General features: G+C 36.4%; 1 protein-coding gene and 1 long non-coding RNA gene across 5 annotated transcripts in view; both read right to left on the reverse strand.

Annotated features, from left to right (window-relative positions):
* LOC105444121 overlaps nt 1-10722 on the reverse strand; it is a 28766-nt gene extending 18044 nt beyond the window's left edge. Inside the window, exon 1 of the long non-coding RNA XR_004061789.1 lies at nt 10569-10722. This is a non-coding gene — a long non-coding RNA (uncharacterized LOC105444121). The remainder of the gene's footprint in view (nt 1-10568) is intronic.
* A 1423-nt stretch (nt 10723-12145) lies between these two features.
* LOC581750 (checkpoint protein HUS1) lies at nt 12146-20795 on the reverse strand. Of its 4 annotated transcripts, XM_781736.4 has the most exons (9): nt 20687-20794; nt 19326-19445; nt 18913-19034; nt 17772-17948; nt 16890-16997; nt 16056-16130; nt 15156-15255; nt 14594-14716; nt 12146-13797 (listed from the first exon to the last, which is right to left on the reverse strand). In XM_781736.4, exons 2-9 carry the CDS (start codon nt 19375-19377, stop codon nt 13712-13714), a joined length of 843 nt encoding a protein of 280 aa, XP_786829.1. In that variant the 5' UTR covers nt 19378-19445; nt 20687-20794; the 3' UTR covers nt 12146-13711. The 4 variants fall into 4 exon arrangements, with proteins under 4 accessions (XP_786829.1, XP_030828780.1, XP_030828782.1 ...); XM_030972920.1 differs by lacking the exon at nt 16056-16130 and having other exon boundaries at nt 20687-20795; XM_030972922.1 differs by lacking the exon at nt 19326-19445 and having other exon boundaries at nt 20687-20766.
* Between the last annotated feature and the right edge of the window lie 2 nt (nt 20796-20797).

Genomic DNA, 20797 nt, shown 5'->3' on the forward strand with positions numbered 1-20797 from the left:
TATTCTCCTGCATGTATTTTAACTTGGTGAAAACTGACACAGAAAGTTCAGCTTGTTCTTGTTTCTAGAGAGGAAGACATTGTCAGAAGGGATTCAATCCCCATTTCTGCTTAATCCTCATCGATTTTGATCGGATGTTTTGAATTTCCTTTATATGCCCTGCCTCTAATGGTTGCCATGTCAGTTATTCCTTTCCAAGAAAAACCCCTCTTATAAGAGCAAATGTGTCTAGATATTTTTTCAAACATCTTCTTTAAAGGAAGTCTAGCCTGACGAGACTTTGTGTCTTTCCAGTGGCCTGACTCGGGGGTCAATCGGGTATAAGTTGCTGACTTCCGTTAATCCGTTAATCAAGTTCATTCATTTACGTGCATTTGTCCAAAAGAAGACGTAGATGGTGTTAACCAGTATTTGCCAAGCTACACTCCCTTTAAGCTTTCACAGTAGTATTCAAAATGGTCAATGAGTCAGGACAACAATAAAGAGTTACATCGGAGGCACTAAATAATTGTAACAATTTAAACCACATTAAGGGTTAATGGGGAAGTCCGACTAAAAATGCAATCCTTCCATGAAAAGACAGAATGGATCATTGTCCTCAAATACTAGGAATTCTATTTCCCTATCCACAATAAATCCCTAAAAATCACCCCCCAAAAAAATCTATTAAAAATTTTGTCAGAATCTCAATCAATTTGTTTGTGTTATAAAGAGAAATCTGACATTATTTACTGCATGTTGCTCATTATAACAAAACAATGATACAAATGTGAAACCAGGGGGAAATGGATTTAAAGTGACTCAGTAACATTGATGGAAAAAATGTGTAATTTTTGTTTGAAATGATACTTATTATATTCCTTCTACTGTACTAACCCTCTAACATCCTGAACAAATTCTCAAACCACAATGATAGTTAAGGTGTTCTTTGAAGGCGTCACTGTGCGACAACCTCTTTAACAGTAAATTCTACCAACCCCTTTTTCCATGAAAATAAGACATAAAACAGGCTTTAAAAAAAAAAATTAAAACTTAAATGTCTGAAATGGTATATAGAGCCAATTCATTGCTCTGTGACGATTTTCACTCACCTTAAATATATTTAAAGGTAAAGACCAGTTTTGGAAATGCCCCTCACTCAAAAAATGAAATGGAAGCTCTTATTACCAATCATGTGAAAGAATATGTTTTGACTAATACGTGATTATACAAATTTTGCCGGGAAACCGCCTACTAATTGATATATTTGGTAAATTATCATATCTATCCGGACTGGATATAGAGGGTAGTCCCATATACATTTTCTGTGTACAGTGCTTGTAAATTTACCAAGACTGGGCCAAATTTCTTATCATTTTGATGATTCCAGAACCTTGCAATTCACACCAATACTTATGCTAGATGATCAACCTTTTCTGATCAATTTCCACAACATTTCTATCACAATGCAATCGCATGAAGAGAACTGGTCTATACCTTTAAGTTCTAATAATGTAGTTGGAGAATTAAGGAATCGTTCAGATAAGTTTTTCCCAATTTGTATCATTAATTACGGTCTGTTTTTCACTCAAACTTTCAGATTATATTTAATTGTACATCTAGTATTGAAGTCACTAGCTTAGCACCATTTTCTCCCATCTGAACAATGTTTCCAACTCCATTTAAAGACTGTCAACAATACTGGGCCAGAAGGGATTAGACCACACAGCGAGGTCACTGACAGGTGGCTATCTCATTAACTCAGCTCTCAACTAACATAAGAAAAAGAGGATCATGGGGGACCAACAGGCACCGATTGGGGAAGTTTTCTATATAGAGGGAGCAAGTAGCTACAAGTAGGACAGTGGGGCTTTAAAAGGAAGTTGTACATTAAAATAGAAAGTTAGGTCAATGGTCATTTCAGATCACTATTTCTAAGGAAATTTCACAGTGGCATATTTTGATGTCAGTTTAATGTATTGTTGGACTACTCTCCCACTTGTTCCAAGAGCATACATTGTACATTAAAAATGACTAAATTGATATGTCAGAAATGCTGGTGATAAACATTTAAAGATAAAGTTGAGTTCTGGTCATGCGATTGCATTGTGAAAGAAACGGTGTGGAACCGACCAGAAAAGGTTGATCATCTAGCATCAAGAATTTGTGTGTATTGCAAGGTTCTGGAATCATCAAAATGATAAGAAATTTGGCCAAGTCTTGGTAAAGTTACAAACACTGAACACATTAAAGATGTATATGGGACTACATGAACACGTGGCGTAAAAAGCCGGCCCCCCCCCCCCCCCCCCAATTTTTTTACGATGTTACATGCATATTTAGAATATGAAGGCATTTGAAGAGCCATGCTTTTCAGGGAACATGTCTTATCTGATGTTCTTCCACACTTGCATAATGAGAATGAGTAATGCTCACAAATTATTTTTCACCAATTCCCAGAACTCAACCTTCTCTTTAAACAGGATGTCTTTACAACAGGTACATGTATATCATGTCAGAAATGCTGGTGATAAACAGGATATCTCTTTACGACAGGTAACAAAATAGCAATACAAGCTTTTAAGGGGAATCCCCGAGGAGGGATTAAGAATTTTGTAAAGTCACTCCATGCCATCCATCATACATTACATCATCAGTACAACCATGAAAAGTTGGTTCGGAGAGTTTTCTCTAAATGTAAAAATCAAGTGACCAATTCAACAATATGAAATTATCTCATTTATCAAGCATAACTTTCTATAGCATATTTTTTTTGGTGACATTTTGGAAATCTTTTTTTTTTAATCAAAATTTCAAGCATATCTTTAAATTTAGTTTCTTTAAAACTGTTTTAGCTCTTTGTGATGAAGACATATGTTTTATGAAAGTTACATTCACAAAGATTTGATTTTGTAACAGATAGCTCAACTCTCCGATAAGTTTGTGATATAGCCCATGTTGAACTGCTCTAAAGCTGCAAGAACCACATAGTAATAGTGATGTTGTGTAGAAACATTGTGTAGAGATGTTGTGCAGCACATGGAAAGCCTAGGGTTAAGGTGCTATTACGTTTCGATGTAATGTGGTAAGGAAAGCTCGTATTTCTCAAAAGGAAACGGTACTCCTGTCTACTGATGTGAACATGCACTTTCTGCATGATAAGGACAAGTCCCAGACAATCACTAGCATCTCTGGCAATCTTCCCCACATGCTGTCTGCTTACTACGCTGTGCAATTCAAAGAGGATGGGCGGGGTGAACTACATGTACATGCATGAAAGGAAAGGTGTGATGATATCTTGTTGATCCATCTTCTATGAATCCACCACAATTAATTTTTGTTTAAAGAAGAAATTCAGAGTTGGTTTGACAACACTATGTTTAGAGGCAAAAAAAAAAATACTTCAGCGAGCTTCTTCACTACTGTTTTCTAACTTACCGTAAGACAAACAAAAATTCTTTAAACAGACAAATTAGGTTGACAGAAATTTGAAACAACATTTCTTCCCTTTTAAAAACGATTTTCATTTGTAGAAATCTCAGCATGATTTGTTCATCATAATCAAATTTAAAGGGGGTGTAAGCTGATGAATACAGGAGGACGCCATCTACTTCTCCTTTTGGACAACTGCAGGTAAACGAATGGACCTGATTAATGGTAGTCAGCGACTTAACCTGTACATGGTCAGCGTTCCCGAAACAGACCGCAGTTCTCCTCACGCTTCGGTTTCGCATATGTTCCACGCACATAATTGTTGCGGTCGCGTCTGTAGTCGTATTATACCAGATTTTCCCCCGAGTCAGGCCGTAGGAAAGCCACGTAGTCTCGTCAGTTTACACCCCCTTTAAGGGTTGAAAAAAAAACTTGAAATTAAATATTTGAATCCAGCCATTTTATGTTGCCGAAAAACTCATCATGTACCTGTATACCACAAAATATGATATCCCATTTTGAAACCTTTGACTTGCAGGGTTATCATAACTACATGTACACCTTCTTTTTGTGTGAATTAAGGAGGGGGAAGAAGGGCTGCATTATAATTAAACCTAACAACAAATGAACATCCTGGTATAGATCTAATGATTTCCAATTTTTTTTAGCATGACCCTGTTAACCTTGACCTAGATGTAAGTATGGAATCCTTGAAAATGTAAGCAATTCACCAGTACTTCGGACGTGTAATTTTTTAGTGCTTCCTTTTTCAATTAAAAATGTATCAACTGTCATTCTCTGCATCCGTATTATGATGTAGATTCAAGTATAAGGTTCATTTAAATTGATTTCACTTAAAGGTAATACAAAGTTTTGGTATGGGGTCATGAATTTGGTTCAAATGAACATATTGGACACATATGTGGTACAATATTCAGTGATCGTTGTTGTCGCGGTTGAAATAGAGTCTAAAGTTATGAAACTGTAAATAATAAACTCTTTATGTTGTATAGCTTCCTCTCAAGGTCAAGATATAAATAAAGCTATAAAACAATGTTTCTTGACTAAAATCTACCGATTAGTTGTTCCAGTTCGGAAATTATATATCACAACTACATATTCTGAGATTTTCATGGTCGCAGCTACCATTGTACGGCCGTAGGCGCTATTTGAAATTTATCAAAATTTACTGGGAGCACCGGTAAATTTTTATATCCAATTTTTCTCGAAAGCAGAAGTAGTTTAGGGGCTAAATTTTCTAGTGCTTATAATACATCCACAGGGGCATCCAAATATATCAAAATTGTAAAGAATCACTGTCCACCCAATTTTCAAAATTTTCAAAAACTTTGTATTACCTTTAATCAAAGTGGGTAAACTTTCATCACCCATTTTTTGCATCACTAACAACTATGATTGCATAAAATAAGTAGCAAGAAAGTAACACCCAGAATTGGAACCATGAGATATACATGTAAGGGCTGCTCCAATATATGCAATGTCATATCGTACACTACTTCTGAAATGATCTATAGCTAAGCAGGGAAGTCACCTGACAAATATCGATCATGTGATGTGTGTCAATGAACTGTTTTCTCACTTTCACAGGTTTTCAGTTTTGAGGCTTACAATATACATGTACACACCAAAAATGATGACTTTATCCCCTATAGCTTCCCTGCCCCCCCCCCCCATCCCCTGAGAAGTAAGAACCTACAGTTGAATTGATTTCAAGTTTCTAGTCTATATATCAAACTTAGTCCATATTACTACAATCTCGTATCATTGGCAATAAGCCCCTTGTTCATTTCTCTAAAAAATGAGTGTGAAAATATAGCCTAGAAGGTTACCTTTGACTTTAGCACTCAAGGTAACAAATAGCTGCTATGAAGGTAGACCGATAATCAGTCTATTTCATTCAGGATATGCTCCGCCAAGACTATGTCTGGCTTCACTGAATCTCTTGGAGGCGAGCCTTAAAAAAACTCCTAAAAAGAGACAGATTTTCAATGTACAAAGTCTACAGTATCGTGTATAATGTCTATGGAGAACGATATGCTCCATTTTGGCACCCTTTTTTTCACACATCATTCAGGCTAGCATCCTTATGATTGGTCCGAATTTGCCAAAATTTTCTGAAAAGATGGTCAAAGCATGAGCAAACATCGTCCTATGTATGCCCCTGTCAAGGATAGACTGGGTCAATCTGCCATCCCGAAGACCCTAACACCTCTTGCTGTTACTAGATCCCGTCGTTCCTCAACAAGCAATAGCCATCATTTGAAACAGACGTACTGCAGGACAGACTTCTTCAAGTTCTCCTATTTCCCTCGTACGTGCAAGGACTGGAATAAGTTACCTGATAGCGTTATCAACACAGGATCAATTGATTCCTTTAGGTCCCATGCGCTACAATTCCTAAAAGATTGCTCTATTCCATGACCATGTGCTTCGTTTCCGTGCCTTTATATGGACTAACAAGTCTGTCGACACGTACAGAGGAAGAAGAAGAAGGGTCAGGGTAAATAGTCGAAACAAAAATTTTGGACGTAGTTTTCCGCATGAAGACATTATATAAAATGAGGAGCTCAATGGGAAGTACACCTTTTTACTATTTAAGAATTGTGTCAGACATTATAAGTCTGACATCATATGGTGTATTGCACAAGAGTAATTTTTTAGACATTAACGTAATCTCATTTTCATTCATGAGTGACACTTTGTGAGGCCTCGTTAACCTCATCGTATATTAACTACACCTGTACATGTATATGTATGTTTCATTGGATCTTAGGTTTGTGCAATTTATGTTTGTCCGTAAATGTTGTAAACTGGTGGTGGTGGTTATTTTACCTGACTGCTAAGAAGGCATAAATGCTTGTAAGTAAGCAACCAGACGGCCGACGGCTTTAGGTCCTCTCCGAGGGACCTGGTAATGAGAATTAATGCCTTATCAAAAGGCACTAGCGCATCGCCTTGTTTTTGATCCCGAGTCACCGGATTACGAGACCACTGCTCTGCTGACTGAGCTATCGCGCCTCCTTTAGACACATGTATGTTCCGAGTCACCTTCTTCATCCTAGCAAACATTTGTAAGATGTTTGAAGTATGGTAGATAGAACTATAATAAAATGTGATTCACTAAATAAAGTATGCCCCCCCCAAAAATCAAAATAATAAGGTTTTCATTAGCTGGGTAAAGGGAACCTGCTCGATCTCAACTGACTCGGAGCATACATGTGTCTACATATTCTGAGTATGAACTGCTAAAATGACATGATGAATGACATTGATGGTAACGTGTCGTCAGACCCACGTACATGCTTTAGTGTTGAGTTGGCAGCTGAGCTGTGTGAGGGACACGAGGTCAGCTGCCTTTGCTCAGCTCAGCCTCAGACTTTGCCATAAATCCATGTGATTTCTTTTTCTTCCAATTAATATGCTGCTCCAATAAATCTTACCAAATTGTTATGTTGTTGAATTTTAATATTTTTCAAAGCTAAGATACGATTAGGTCTACCTTGTCAAAATTGAAATAATGTGAGACTTTGTTCCTTATGCTCACGTAATGCCCACGCAACCTCGTCCCCCCCCCCCCAGCAAAAAAAAAAAATCTCACAAAAAAAATTATATACATGGAAATATTGGACCAGACTTCAGCATCACAAAAATGGATGGGAAGTGCCTTTTAACACAATTTATTTCTCAGAAAAGAACCCCCCAAAAAGGGAACTAGTACAATAAGCATTTCATGGAAGGACAATGAAGGACAGGAAAGTTGTCTACACCTCAACATAGTGCTGTAAGTCAGACGCTATGTTCGTGTTCGTTTCGGTTCGGCAAAGTTTGGCAATTTTTCGACCGAACTTAGTTCGGTTGAATTTCACCTTAAAAGACTGCTCTAAACGTAATTATTTGTGAAGAAAAGTACTACTTACATTCGTATTTCCGTCTTGAATCATGTTTCATTTGCAATTTTAAAAGAATCATGTTTTCAATTTGTCAATAAATGATATTTTTTAATGATTTTCCGAGACGGTTGTTGTCTTATGTTAGAGTCATGAAAACTGCCATCTTGAACAGCGACTCAGGCTCGTGGATTACTGTTTTTAATAAGTGTTTATTTTCAATAGGAAAAATATAAAATCCCTATTTTTCCTGAATAAATAAATACCATACTATAATATATATTTATTTCATTATTTATATTGTAAAATTTGTCCGATATTGTTACAATTAAAATACTAATTTTTTTTGTTGAATGGGTTTGAGCTGAACTTGTTTTGATCAGCGCCTAGTTCACTCTTGTTTATGGCTTGCGATCGCGACGTAGCAGAGGTCAGGATTTGGGATTTAAATGGCACCAGTGAAGTCGCGCCCACCACTCGATAGGCATGAATCACAAAGGCGGAAAATGGGAAAAGAGTAAATATAAAATGAGCAATCATGACATGAAAATTAGGTACAAGATGACAAGTTTATTAGCTTGTGAAAACGTTTTCATATTTCTGCCGAACATCCGAACCAGGTCTTTGCGTTCGGGTTCGGTTTGGTTCGGTTCGGAAGTGCCATGTTCGGCGAACTGCCATTCGGTTCGGCGGTTCGGCTACAACACTACCTCAACATAATCAACTGCTTTGATTGACTGTGTGCATACATGTCATACATCAATGGAAAGACATGCCACGTTTACAACATAAGTATTGCTTTTATTGACTTCGAAAAGGTACATTACTTGACTGCTCAGTGGTAGAGCAGGGATCTCGTAACCTGAAGGTTCCAGTTTCGAAACCAAATCGCCCTTTGGTTGGGCATTAATCCTCATAACCAAGTCACTAGGAGAGGACTTAAATCCGTCAGTCCCCTGGTTGCTTAATTACAAGCATAAACATGCTGTCTTAGGAGTCCGGTAAAACAAACAAACACACAATATTGACAATAATGCATAAAGTAAAAACAAATAGAAGTATTTCAATGATATTTGGTTGATGTTTGTGGTGTTAAAGTACTATGTCCCTTTTGCAGGCAACCTCAAATTCTGTAGAACTTTGCAGGAATTATGAATATGTCATGTATGTCCTATCTGCGAAATTTAAACGTTAGCAGTGTCCTCATATTCAAATTATGCAAGGAAACCCGTTTAGTTGCTAGACTTCACTGTCAGACACTATTGAGTGACTGACTGGCTTTTTTTTTCTTCTTTGGTAATAACATACATGAAAAGAGTTGTAAAGGGTACATGAGCATTTGTCTACATCAATAACCCACTTCTTGTGATGGCCAAGATTAAACTGATTGAATCTTTGCGCAGCATAAAACGTATGACCATTCGGTACAATTGTCTGAAAATCAAGACTATTACTTTTGGGCTCTATAGCCCTAAAGTCTATTTGACAACTAATAGTCATTATTTTCCCACTTGAAGACATTTTCAAGCCCCACCTTTTTTAGGGAAGTTCTAAATTAGTATTATCTTTCAAATGCGATTATCTTCATCACCATGAAGCGGCACTTAACTAGAAGAAGAATTTAACTTTTTCGTTTTTTTGGCCTGCAAATGGGACATAGTACCTTTAAGTCAAAGGGCAAGGAATAGGGAATGATAGTAAAAGAATCTAGTTTGATTACTCACTAGGCAGTTACAATACAACCAAATGTATTATAGTTTAGACCCTCATACCTCTGATATATCGATGGTTGTCCTACTGAGACTATGTCTGGCTCCACTGGCTGCATCTATAATATCAGGGCTGTCAACTTGGGGGAACTTTGAGGGGGATCGTATGCAATTTTGTTTTGGCTCAACAGGGGAGGGGGGAGGTGTTGAGTAAGAAACAAAATTGAAGTGCTCACTACCCCCGCCCCACGTTTGGCAGAAAGGTTTTTTCATAAACCAGGAGATTGCATTTGCAAGAGAGCAGGAGGAAGGGCGTGGTGGATCTAGATCTAAATCTACACGTATATGAAGCTTGGATCTATTTTCTTTCTACTCAACATTTTCTAAATCAAACCGTTTAAAACCAGAGACAAATTTTTTTTCTCGCTGCATTGTGGTAAAAATCAGCTGTTACTCACCCATTTGTGCCTTTGACAAAAGGTACTATTTGTGTATGAAGAAGGTTGACAAATCATTTCAGTTAAGAATTTCCCATACCATTTCAGAATTCAAATGGAGTTTTCGCATGGCGATGCAAGTGCTGACTACGGGGTATTTAAATGAGCTGTGACCGTCTCTGTACTGGCTACCGTCCTGATCTAATTTGCACTAGGGAGTTTTTGCAACCGGCGACGCGGCCTTCTACAACGCTAATCTTAGGGGGGGGGGGGGGTCGCACTCGAGAGCAAAACTTTTTGCGTAGCATCCAAACCTACAAAGGTATTCAGCCAAATTATCGTCAGGAGTCGAGCTAGTATGGGGTGGGGTGATAAACCAAGCAGAGCGCTTTTTAATTGTGATGGCGAGGCTCGCATGCAAATGGCGGTACGACCTTGCTCACGTCACGCAAGCGCAGAAACTCCTGCGAGACTGCAAATTCGATCGCAACGGTAGCCAGAGTATGAACGGTAACAGCTCATTTAAATACCCCGTAGTCAGCACTTGCGTCGCCGTGCGAAATCTCCCTAGTACCAGAGACAAGAGTACAGACCATCCAGGGACCAGACAATAATTTCTGATATGATTATGTCATGAATCGTTACGTTTAATAGTCTAGACTCTAACGTTAGTACTGTAGATCTAGACATTAGCTAGCTTATTTTAACATCACAATCATGTCATCAGAATAATTAGATTCTTCTTTATTTATACTAAATGTCTAAATCTAAAAGAGCCAACATTGGGGAAGGTCTAACAGGATTCTATGTAAGGCTATCATCTTTTATCGACCCACGCCCACATCTCATTCTTACACCCACGGCCAATACATTAATGAATCAATGCACATGATACAGTACACACACCAATGACATTCATTATGGTCAGCAGCAAGTTGGGCAAACACACAAACCATACATTATTCCTTCTGTGTAGGGCCCTAATCGAGTAATGCATTCACCGCATCGCAGACTACAATTTCTGAATGGGCTATAACATCAAAGCCTAATAATCAACCAATTTAATCTTGAACAGAAGAAGAAATCAATCAAAATCTACCTACCCGTTCAAATAGTGTCAATTATCCTCCTCCTTGACGAGATCGCTATAATTCTCAATCAAATCACGAGAAATCAAGAATATTCATCAAAATTTCGGCTGCTCGGGGACATCGCTCGGCGAGATGTGATATGACGTCACATGTGTGCGCCGCTAGCGTTGACGTAAAATCATAAAGCTAGCTAGCTAGCTGGCTACAAATTTTTATTTTGAGGTCATCGTTTTTATTAGGGCTATACCTTCGAAAAGGGTTTTAATCGACAAAATCTGTGACACCACTATCTTTTAAAAAATCGTTTTTAATGCACCAAATTAAGCCCATTGGAAATAAATACAATCATACACTCCCCCGACGATCCTGCTTCTTTTTCCCTTTCTTCATCTAGAAATCCTCATAAGGCTACTTGCAAACTATCGCAAAGATTAACTTCAAGATTTGTAAATACCTCTCTGTCTATCGGATACATCTTTCTTTCTTTCTATCACCGTTTTGTTTGTTTGGTCTATTTAATCCTTCTCACTTCTTCTCATCAAATTTCCTTTTGCTCTCTCTACAAACTTTCATTATTCTTGATCTTCTCTAATTTCCATCTAGAACATTTGCTGTTCTGTTTTACTTTCATTCTTGTTTATAAATCTTTTAAATCAATCTACTCATGCAAATACAGACCATAGCTGCAAACATATTTCCTTTCTTTTCATCCCTTTCCTTTTTAATTCCTCCCGACCTCCCGATTGCTAAGCTTTCTTCTTTTCTCTCTCTCTCTCTTTCCCCACTGGCATCCCCTTCTCTCTCTCTCTCTCTCTCTCTCTCTCTCTCTCTCTCTCTTTCCAGCTAGCCCTTGATGAAAACATAAAAGCAACATCTGAACAATTCATAGAGTTTAAAGTTAAAGATTTATCTTTTAATTTCATATATCTAAAAAGATTCATCTGACAGAAGAAAGGACTTTTCAATAATTTCATATAAAATAATAATGATTATTATTATTATTACTGTTTATAAAATTATTTTGATACAGCAATGGACTCCGGATAAAATATAAATAAACTCAAGAGAATACTTTCATTGTTTACTAAAATCATGTATGCTTCCTCCCCAAAAGCCCAGTGACAAAGTTTTATATCTATAGTCTGTCTGTACTTGAAATGTATGCATCAATTAATTATAATTAATGTAATTTAATACTATAACTATATAAAGAGTTTAATTCTAAAAGTAGCTAAATCCATTTTTTGTAAATTCAGAGAAAAAAGTAATTGTTTACCAGATATTAGAAGGTGCATTTTTTCATAATTGCTCCCAAAATGTAGGTAAATAATTTTGTTGAAAGATAGGTACTTAAGTAAACAATGTTTTGATATCAATAACTCAATTTTCATCAAAAGTGGATTTAGCTCCTTTTGGAATTAAGCTCTTCATATATTCATTTCATTTGAAGATTGTTTTTTTTATTCATTCCAACTTCTTTATTCTCATTCTATCCAATGAATATCTTGTTATTTTTCAGAAACTCACAAATTTGAAACAAGTATCCAAACGTTATTCTCCACTCGAAATAATTAATCATTGACTACATATTTCTAATCATACCACTGTTTGGTATATCATTTATGTTTCTTGAATATATTTTCAAACAAATATGAAAATATGTTCTTGCATAGAAATAGAAATGGAAGAAATTGATAAGAAAGAACAAAGCTTTGATAATTACACATTTGTATGTATTACCACATTAGCGCAATCATTTTGAAATGCTTCCCATTGCTTGTCACAAATCTGGAGACACTTTGGAACTGCATACAAATGACATATTCTCACTGAAACAAATCCAATGAAAATGGAATATTTTAAGATGGATCAATTGCAGGGGAGTGATACAAATATACAACATGGCAGAAAGCCTAAAATAGTAGTTCCGGCTCAGCATTTCATGAAAACACAATTTTCTTGATATTTCCTTGGATGTTCCAGGATCATTATATCAATCTTTATCTAGTTTGTAACATCTTAAAAGTATCCTTTAAATATCTTCTCTTTGTAGACAAGACACAAAATAACTACTTTCTTTCCTGATTTTCCCCTGATTAGATAGATTTTCCTCAAATTCCTGACTTTCCTCGACTGAAAAGAGGAAACTTGTTTTCTAGGCTTTGCCTGATTTCTAGGATAATTGGAAACACTACTTTTATCGACTGGAATGGTTATATGCCTAAGGTCCACAGACACAAAGTAAGGCATTACTACATGTGTGGCTTCTACTAAAGTCCACAATTCACGGAGCTTTGCTGCTCTATGTTATGCTCCAACATTCCAAGAGTAGACCATACACATTTCTAAAATTACATATTCATACACCAGTGAAAAAAATACACCGGGGATCGGGGCAAATTAGCCCCCGAAATGCCCAAAAGTGCCCCCGAAAGTCATAAAAGAGCCCCCCAAAATTTGCATAGAGTTCAATGCAAAACAGATAGTAGCCCCAGAAATGTTGAAGTATTTTTTCCCCTGTCATACACATTTCTAAAAATACATATTCATAAACATGTCTAAAAACATATTTGTGGTTTACTATTTAAGCTTGAAATAGAATCATGCTTGTATCCTCTGCTGACAACCATACGTATGTACACATTTTTTGTATCATTCAAATAGAGGAATTGTTTTTTACCCATATATGCCGCATCTTCACTATATACCGACAGTAATGGGATATCGTCTGTTCAGAGACAGAAGGGTGTTGACTCTGTGTTAAAGTATATGAATTACCGGTAATGCCCTTCTGGCTCAAAAAAGACAACATGACTGGATCATGACCAACACATATTTCAGTTGCCTTTTTTAGTATAAAATATGTGCCAGTAGGGCACTGACCAGAATTTGGGCCTCCACCATTGGTGGCGTCCATTAAAAACACCATACTGCCTAGAAGGCAACTTCCTCCAATCAAAACGAAAGACAATGAAGTTGTATTCACACTGACATCTATGGAACCTCGGCTTCCATCATCATAAAGATGAGCACTTTCTTCTAAGCCATCATGATATCCACATTACAGCTGTTAACAGCAATCTGCCGTGCCATGGTACAACAACCGGAACACAGGCAAAGTTTGCGTAGACTTGCATCAGCATTGTTCAGCATGTTCAGGTGAAGATGATGGGCATGCTATACTGGATGGACAAATCCTCATGAAGTAGAAAGAAGTGCATCACTCTGTTATCCACTATACCTAGAAACATGAAAAACAAAAGGGCAAACAAAAATATAAAAGTGTCTGATTGAGATGCCACAGTTTATTTTATTTTCAACATTTAAATGCACAATAATCCAGTAACTATAATACATTGTACATGTAGAAATACGCTGACAAATATTTTCTACAAACTAACCCTTATAAGTTATGCCTAAATGCATTGCTGTCCTTTTTTAAAAGGAGAATAAATACTGGTACAAGTCTTTGAAGTTCCGAAGGAAGTAAGCTTATATAAAATAAGATTTTCATTCTTTTATTTGTCAACGTCTGTGAAAGGTAATTTCTAAAGTTAAATATAAAGAAAGAACATTTTCTTCTCTTTCATTGTTTGTTTTATGAGTTAACTGGGGAAAAGATAGCTATACTTAAAGGGGAATTCCACCCTGATATGAAGTTCATTTGAATAGAACAAGAAAAATGAGAGAAACAGATCAGTGAGAGTTTGAGCAAAATCCAATGTAAAATCAGAAAGTTACACATTTTTGAAGTGGTAATCAATCAAACACAAATTGGCAACTCTGTGATATATCTTTCAAGGTTCCCTTCTATCTGCAAATTGGAGGGGACCTCACATGATATGTCACATTGTTCCCAAGTTTTGTTTCACCGAATATTAAAATTCATATTAAACATTCCTACTTTTAATCGGATATTGCTCAAACAATTGTTTCTCTCATTTTTTTGCTTTTATTAATACCAGCTAATTATTAGGGTGGACTTCCCCCTCTGACTAAACATTTCATTTAGTTTCATTCTCCCACATTAGACTTACTACAAATAATCTTTGCTGGGTTGAGCTGTTGACCTGACAAGAAATGGATAAACTTTCTGATGTCCACTCGAGCTCCAACAAGATCAGTCGGGTCCCTCTGGCTGTTCTGAGAATCCGCATTATCTGTTTCAATAGTAGGAAGAAAAAAAAACAAGAACAAATTGTGAGAATTGTGAATAATTCGGGAATAAATTAAAACAGACTTAAACAGAACTGAGATGACTGTAAATAACTTATAGTTTAATATAATATCCTGTGAAGCTGACAAGTCAGCATGGATTTCTTTTCTCTCCAGATAATCATGACTTGCACTTTATGTATTTCACCCAAGAGGGCAGCATTCTATTCAAAAAGGGCAAATGATACTTTTCATAAGTTCACAATAGTGAAGAAATAAAACCCTAAGGCCTTCACAATTACAACGTATATTACTGGTAAGCTATTCCTCATAGCAACATGTTGAATTTGGTATAATATTTTTTCTACATTTATAAAAAAAAACACAGGTACTAGATCCATGCTTTCAACTGTAATGTAAACAACTGAAAACCATGTCACTTACCCAAGTCAGGATTCTCTAGATTTCGAAAGTGTGTTGATACTGTGACCTGCTCGCTTTCTACTCTTAATCTCATCTCTCCACTCTGGTTAGCAGATAACTCCTTTGGGAAACAGAGCATGGGAATATATAATTATAATATAGATAAGAATAAACCACACATTATTGATATGTTGATTTTTTTTCTTCTAAACTAAATATGTACTTTGGTGGTGGTGGTTATTTTACCTGACTGCTGAGAAAGCATAAATGCTTGTAAGTAAGCAACCAGGCGGCCAACGGCTTTAGGTCCTCTTCGAGGGACCTGGTAATGAGGATTAATGTCTTACCAAAGGGCACTAGCGCATCGCCTTGGTTTTGAACCTGGGTCACCGGATTACGAGACCACTGCTCTACCGACTGAGCTATCGAGCCTCCTATGTAGTTGTTGATAAATATGTTGTTGATAAATATGTAGATGTAGGAAGGACAAATTATTTCCTGTGGTGTAAAGTATCTAAACAAATTTACTGATTACCAATGTGAGGACGATGCCCAACAACAAGTAGAAGGTAAATTAGAAATAGTAAAGCAAACTGAAGTCCTGGTAAATCTCTTTGGTTGTTTTTTCTCAATTTTTATCTCAAGTGAGAAATCATACATGAGTAAAAACAGACATTTGGACATGACAGCAGGTTTCACATTTTCATTAAGTTGTCAATAATGGATGAGCAATCTTCATTCAAAAGAAAAGCAATTATAAGCTTGTTGCAAATCGAGCTACCTTGTTTCGTAGATCAAAGCCTTGCTAACTCTGGATTCTCAAATCTGATGTACCGTATTACTTTATTAATTACCAAACCCTTGACTACAATATCACCTTATACTCATTTATGATTAAATAAAAGTTTCAGGAATACTTACTAGATAGCTTCCAAGATTCTTCATTCTTTCAGCCACAGTTCTTATTACTTTTAATGGTGGCATGCAGATAGTAGCCTGGAAATTGTAACAATAATATCTATATTATGAGCAAGTACCGATACAAACATTTCCACACAAAAAGTGACCATAGGCATATGTTATACAATCAACCGCTGGGATCTCAGAATACCCACAATATAGCAGTAGCCAGAATACCTCTAGCATCTCCAGTGCTTAGTGTTTATGGGTACAAGAATCGAAATAATGATATCTGGTGATTCAGAGATTATGTTCTCATAATCTCATTACGCATGATTTATAGTCGTACGTTTCAGTCAATCGTTAATTGTGTTGTATATTGACTTTGTAAATTGAATAATTTCAGCTTCCCAGCTGCATGTTCTTTTATTTCAATAAACCGAATCAAATCAAATCAAATCAAATCATAACACATCTACCTTGTGGGTTTGTACCTAAACCATTCTCAAGGGTCACTCAGTCTTCATCATACAGACACAGGGGCCCGTTCCTAGAAACCGTCATAAGTCTAACTTCTTGACTATCCCATTGAAACGCGTGTTAATTATATAACACACGTTTCAATGGGATAGTCAAGAAGTTAGACTTATGACGGTTTCTAGGAACGGGCCCCAGGTGCACAGAAAAGGTCAACTTCAAGACAACTTACAGATAGCCTTTATGTAGTCTACTTGGAAAGCTGTCGTTCTTTTTCAATCTATTCTCCCTAACTTAATATTTGAAAGACCATTCTTGTAACTAGTTTTCAAAAAGACCTAGCTGTTCAAGAGAGCAGGCCTGTAGAAGAAAACTTACATCAAAATCTGGTAGAGTTGGTTCACTATATTCCTCCCACTGTCTCCTTGGCATCACAATGACAGGTATATCATGAGTGATAGTTCGGCTGTGTCCTGTTCTGGACGGCTGAAAAGATAAAAAAAAAAGAAAAAATTGCCATTTTGTCAGAATTCCTCACATTCACAATGTTTCCTTTTTTTAATTTTTTTTAACTTGTCCACTTTCATTTATGTTTAGCAACAGTATTGTGTTATTCCAAGTTTAGATTACTTAAGAGCCAAGTGTTGACTAAACTAGTTGCATCTACAACAATTACCCAAGTCAAATAATGTTATGCAATAAAATAAGATCTTGTCAGTTTCATTACTAACATAAACATAAATCTTCACACAGAAAATCAAATTTTATTATATCCACCGATGTTTCACCCTAACATCACCTCCACTGCAAACTACACATCATATCCGAAGTTATTCTATCAAGCCATAGAGTACCAAAGTGCTATTATCATACTCGCTCCTCCTCCCGGTTCTAAACAACAGAGCCTGCGCAAGAGGTTCACTGCAAAATCATTCAAGCAACGGCCTGGAGCAGGGCAAATTCAATGTTTGGGGCTGGTGTGATCACCACCATTGTTTAACAGAAAATTGTTTGGAACTAGTAACCTTGACGACTTGGCTCGTATAAGGTTACACATCGGTACTCTATACTCTCTAAACAGGGATGTCAGTAAGAATTGATCAGAGGGCCTGAAAATCACCTAAAAAGAGCTACTTTGTACACAAAGAAGCCTAAACTATGGCCTGAAAGTAAATCGCCCGGGCCTGAATTCAGGCTCTTGCCTGAAAACTGGCATCTCTGTCGAAAGTAGAAAGTAGTAGAAAGAAAAGAGAATCTTACCAGCTCCACATCAAGTGACAAGCAGGGACTGAATTTCTTGGTGAGTTTGATCTTGACGGACTTGGCGGTCTGAGCAGTCTTGAGCGCCCTCAGAAGGTCATCGGGATTGACCTCCATGTAGATCTCATTAGCATCCTCAGCTATGCCTTCCATACTGAACTCACTGAAAAGATTTAGCTGTAGGAGGCGACAAGAGAGAGGGACAAGGAAGTTATAAGGGACAGCTAACATATTGTTTACATCAATTATAGTGAATCCTGTATATAAAGACCACCAAAGGGAGACAAGAAAGTGGTCTTTAAAGGCAGGTGGTCTTTATGTACAGGTTCCTTTGGTACATGTGTCAATGAAATACCATATTCAAGGGAAACAACAATTGTGGTCTTTGTAGACAGGTGGTCTTTGTAGACAGGTGGTCTTTCTATACAGGTGGTCACTAAAGCAGGTTTGACCGTATATAACTACACAGCAACCACCTTATTCTGGAAAGATTTTAATATTTAAAAATAATTGTACTATTAACTTTGTTTTAGCCAATGTCCCACTTGAGGTAGGAAAAGCATTTTTAAGGAATACATTCTTGCCATATATCCATTCACTACATGTGGGCTGAGGGTGGTAAATGTAGTTGTAACAGTATAGTTTTCACAAGAAGCAGAACTTAAGGTAGCACAAGGAAATTACCTGGAATGAATTGATTTAACTGACTGAATTGATTGTATATGAAACTGAATAACATTCTTCTAGGGTATTACAAGTAGATTAAATTTGAATTGTTACAATTATTACTGAATATTGTCATTGTCTTTACAAGTTGGAGACAATGTCACGTTCATTTAACATATTTCTAATGGGTATCATTATCCTGAGTTATCTATGCCTTTGCATTTAATGAGGTAACATACATTCAAAAGATGATTAATTGTGTATTTAGATTAAACCAAAGTCCACAATAATTTTATAGTTTTTAATATTTAAAGTTTTTATTTAATTTCTTATGTAAAATGCCTGAAATAACGAATGCTCATCAATGAATAAAAAATCTATAGGGTCTATATGCATGAAAATGCTCTCAACGGGGTCCATGATTTCAGACATTCATTGAGTATTGATACTTAGGAACAAAACCAAGTTTACTTACTGCTTGAAGATCACACCAGAGATGTCCCTTTGATACCTTATCATTGAGAATAAAATACATCCTATCTGAGGTTATTCTCAATACACAAAGCTGAGTCAGCTTAGCTATTGTACCAACAACTCCTACAAAAAGTGATAAGGAAAGAAAAAAAAATTGTTATGTCCACTATTTAAAAAATTGAATTAAATTGTCTATGTTCACTTTTCAAAATAAGTAAAAATGTTGAACTAACGGAAAACTGATTGATAACATAGGCAACATGCCGGTCTACAAGAAGATGACCCAAAATTTCTGCAAAAACATTACATTGTCCTGAAGAAGAAAACAAATTCATTTAGGTTTAATCAAGTCGTGTTTACACTGTAAGAAAAGCAGGCTGATAAGAAGATTTCTAAAATTCTTTCTAGACTTACTGGTAAATTGCTCAATGGTTCCAACATCAAATATCTTTGCCCTGAAACGCATGGTGTTTGGTGTATCATCAAAAGCACTTCCCTCAGAAAGTAACAAGTGAATGTTGATCGACTTGAGGGCTGTTGACAAGGAAAAGTAAGAATAGGTACATCGATAAACAAATTCAGGGATCCAAATCATGAACGGATTTGAGGCTGTAGAGAAGAATGACATGTTTGAAATCATCGAAGAATCCAGAACAAGGGGACACAGGCTCAAAATAAGAAAGCCCCACTGCAAATCTAAGATGAGGCAGATGTCATTTTTAGTGCGAAGCATATATAGCTGGAAAACCCTTCCTGAAATTGCCATTAGTGCCTCATCAATCAATAAGTTCAAGTCAGAACTTGAAAATTATTGGAAGCATCATCTGCTGAAATACTGCCTATACCAACATGAATCCAATGCAGTAAAGAGGGGCACATAAGCTGAAGCTTCAAGCCTCACCACCAAAGTAAGTTTGTCAATCCAATTAGACCCAAGTTTATTTTTATTCCACTTTTGTAAAACTAATTGTAGAATCTAGACCTATAAAAAAATATTGTAAAATACATCCTGTAGTCTAGTCTACATTCATTAAAAACATGCAATTCCATTTATAATGACATGATGTACATAATCATATATAATTATATAAATCAATGACAGAACTAAATCGGGCACAGCTGTAAAAAACAACAAGGATTTGTAAATTGTAAAAACAGCTTCGCTAAAATTTAAAAAAAAGTAAAATTAAAAAGCCAAGGCACGCTTAATTCGGCCATTTCTGTGCATGAACCTTAGTATACTAAACCTGTTTGTGTAGGAAGGAATCAAGCCCACAAACATGACGGTTATCCTATACTTTAGTGTTTTATTATTTTGGGTTTCTAACTTCAGTTTAACCCTAACCCTAACCCTAACCCTAAACCTAACCCTAACCCTACCCTAATCCTAACCCTACCCTAATCCTAACCCTAACCCTAACCCTATGATATGCACGTAGACTCTAGAGCTTTTAACTGAAGTTAGAAACCCAAAATAATAAAACACACTAAAGTATAGGATTGCCAACATGACTAACTAAAATTCTTACTTAGTCTGCATTTTCTTTGTTTGTTTGTTTGCTTTTTTATTTTTTTCTATTTACTGAATAGAAATGGTCCTTTTCAAGACATAAATATTAACGTATGGGACTGATCTAAATTAGCTCTCTTGAAACTTTTCCCAAAATTTCGATATCAACACCACTTCCTCAAGTTATATGTTGTAAGTCTGATTCACTTTTGGCATATATCAAAGATACATTTTCTTAAAGACGAAAAAATAGTATTATTCTTACCTGAAATAGTGTTCAACTCCGGTTCAACTTCAAATTAAATCAGCCGCGAAACAAATTTAGGATCGAGAAATTGGAAGTCTAGCGCCAGCTAGGTTGTGATACAAATACAGT

This window comes from Strongylocentrotus purpuratus, unplaced genomic scaffold (assembly GCF_000002235.5).
Source record: "Strongylocentrotus purpuratus isolate Spur 01 unplaced genomic scaffold, Spur_5.0 spur5_scaffold_6, whole genome shotgun sequence".
In the NCBI taxonomy this organism is placed as follows: domain Eukaryota; kingdom Metazoa; phylum Echinodermata; class Echinoidea; order Camarodonta; family Strongylocentrotidae; genus Strongylocentrotus; species Strongylocentrotus purpuratus.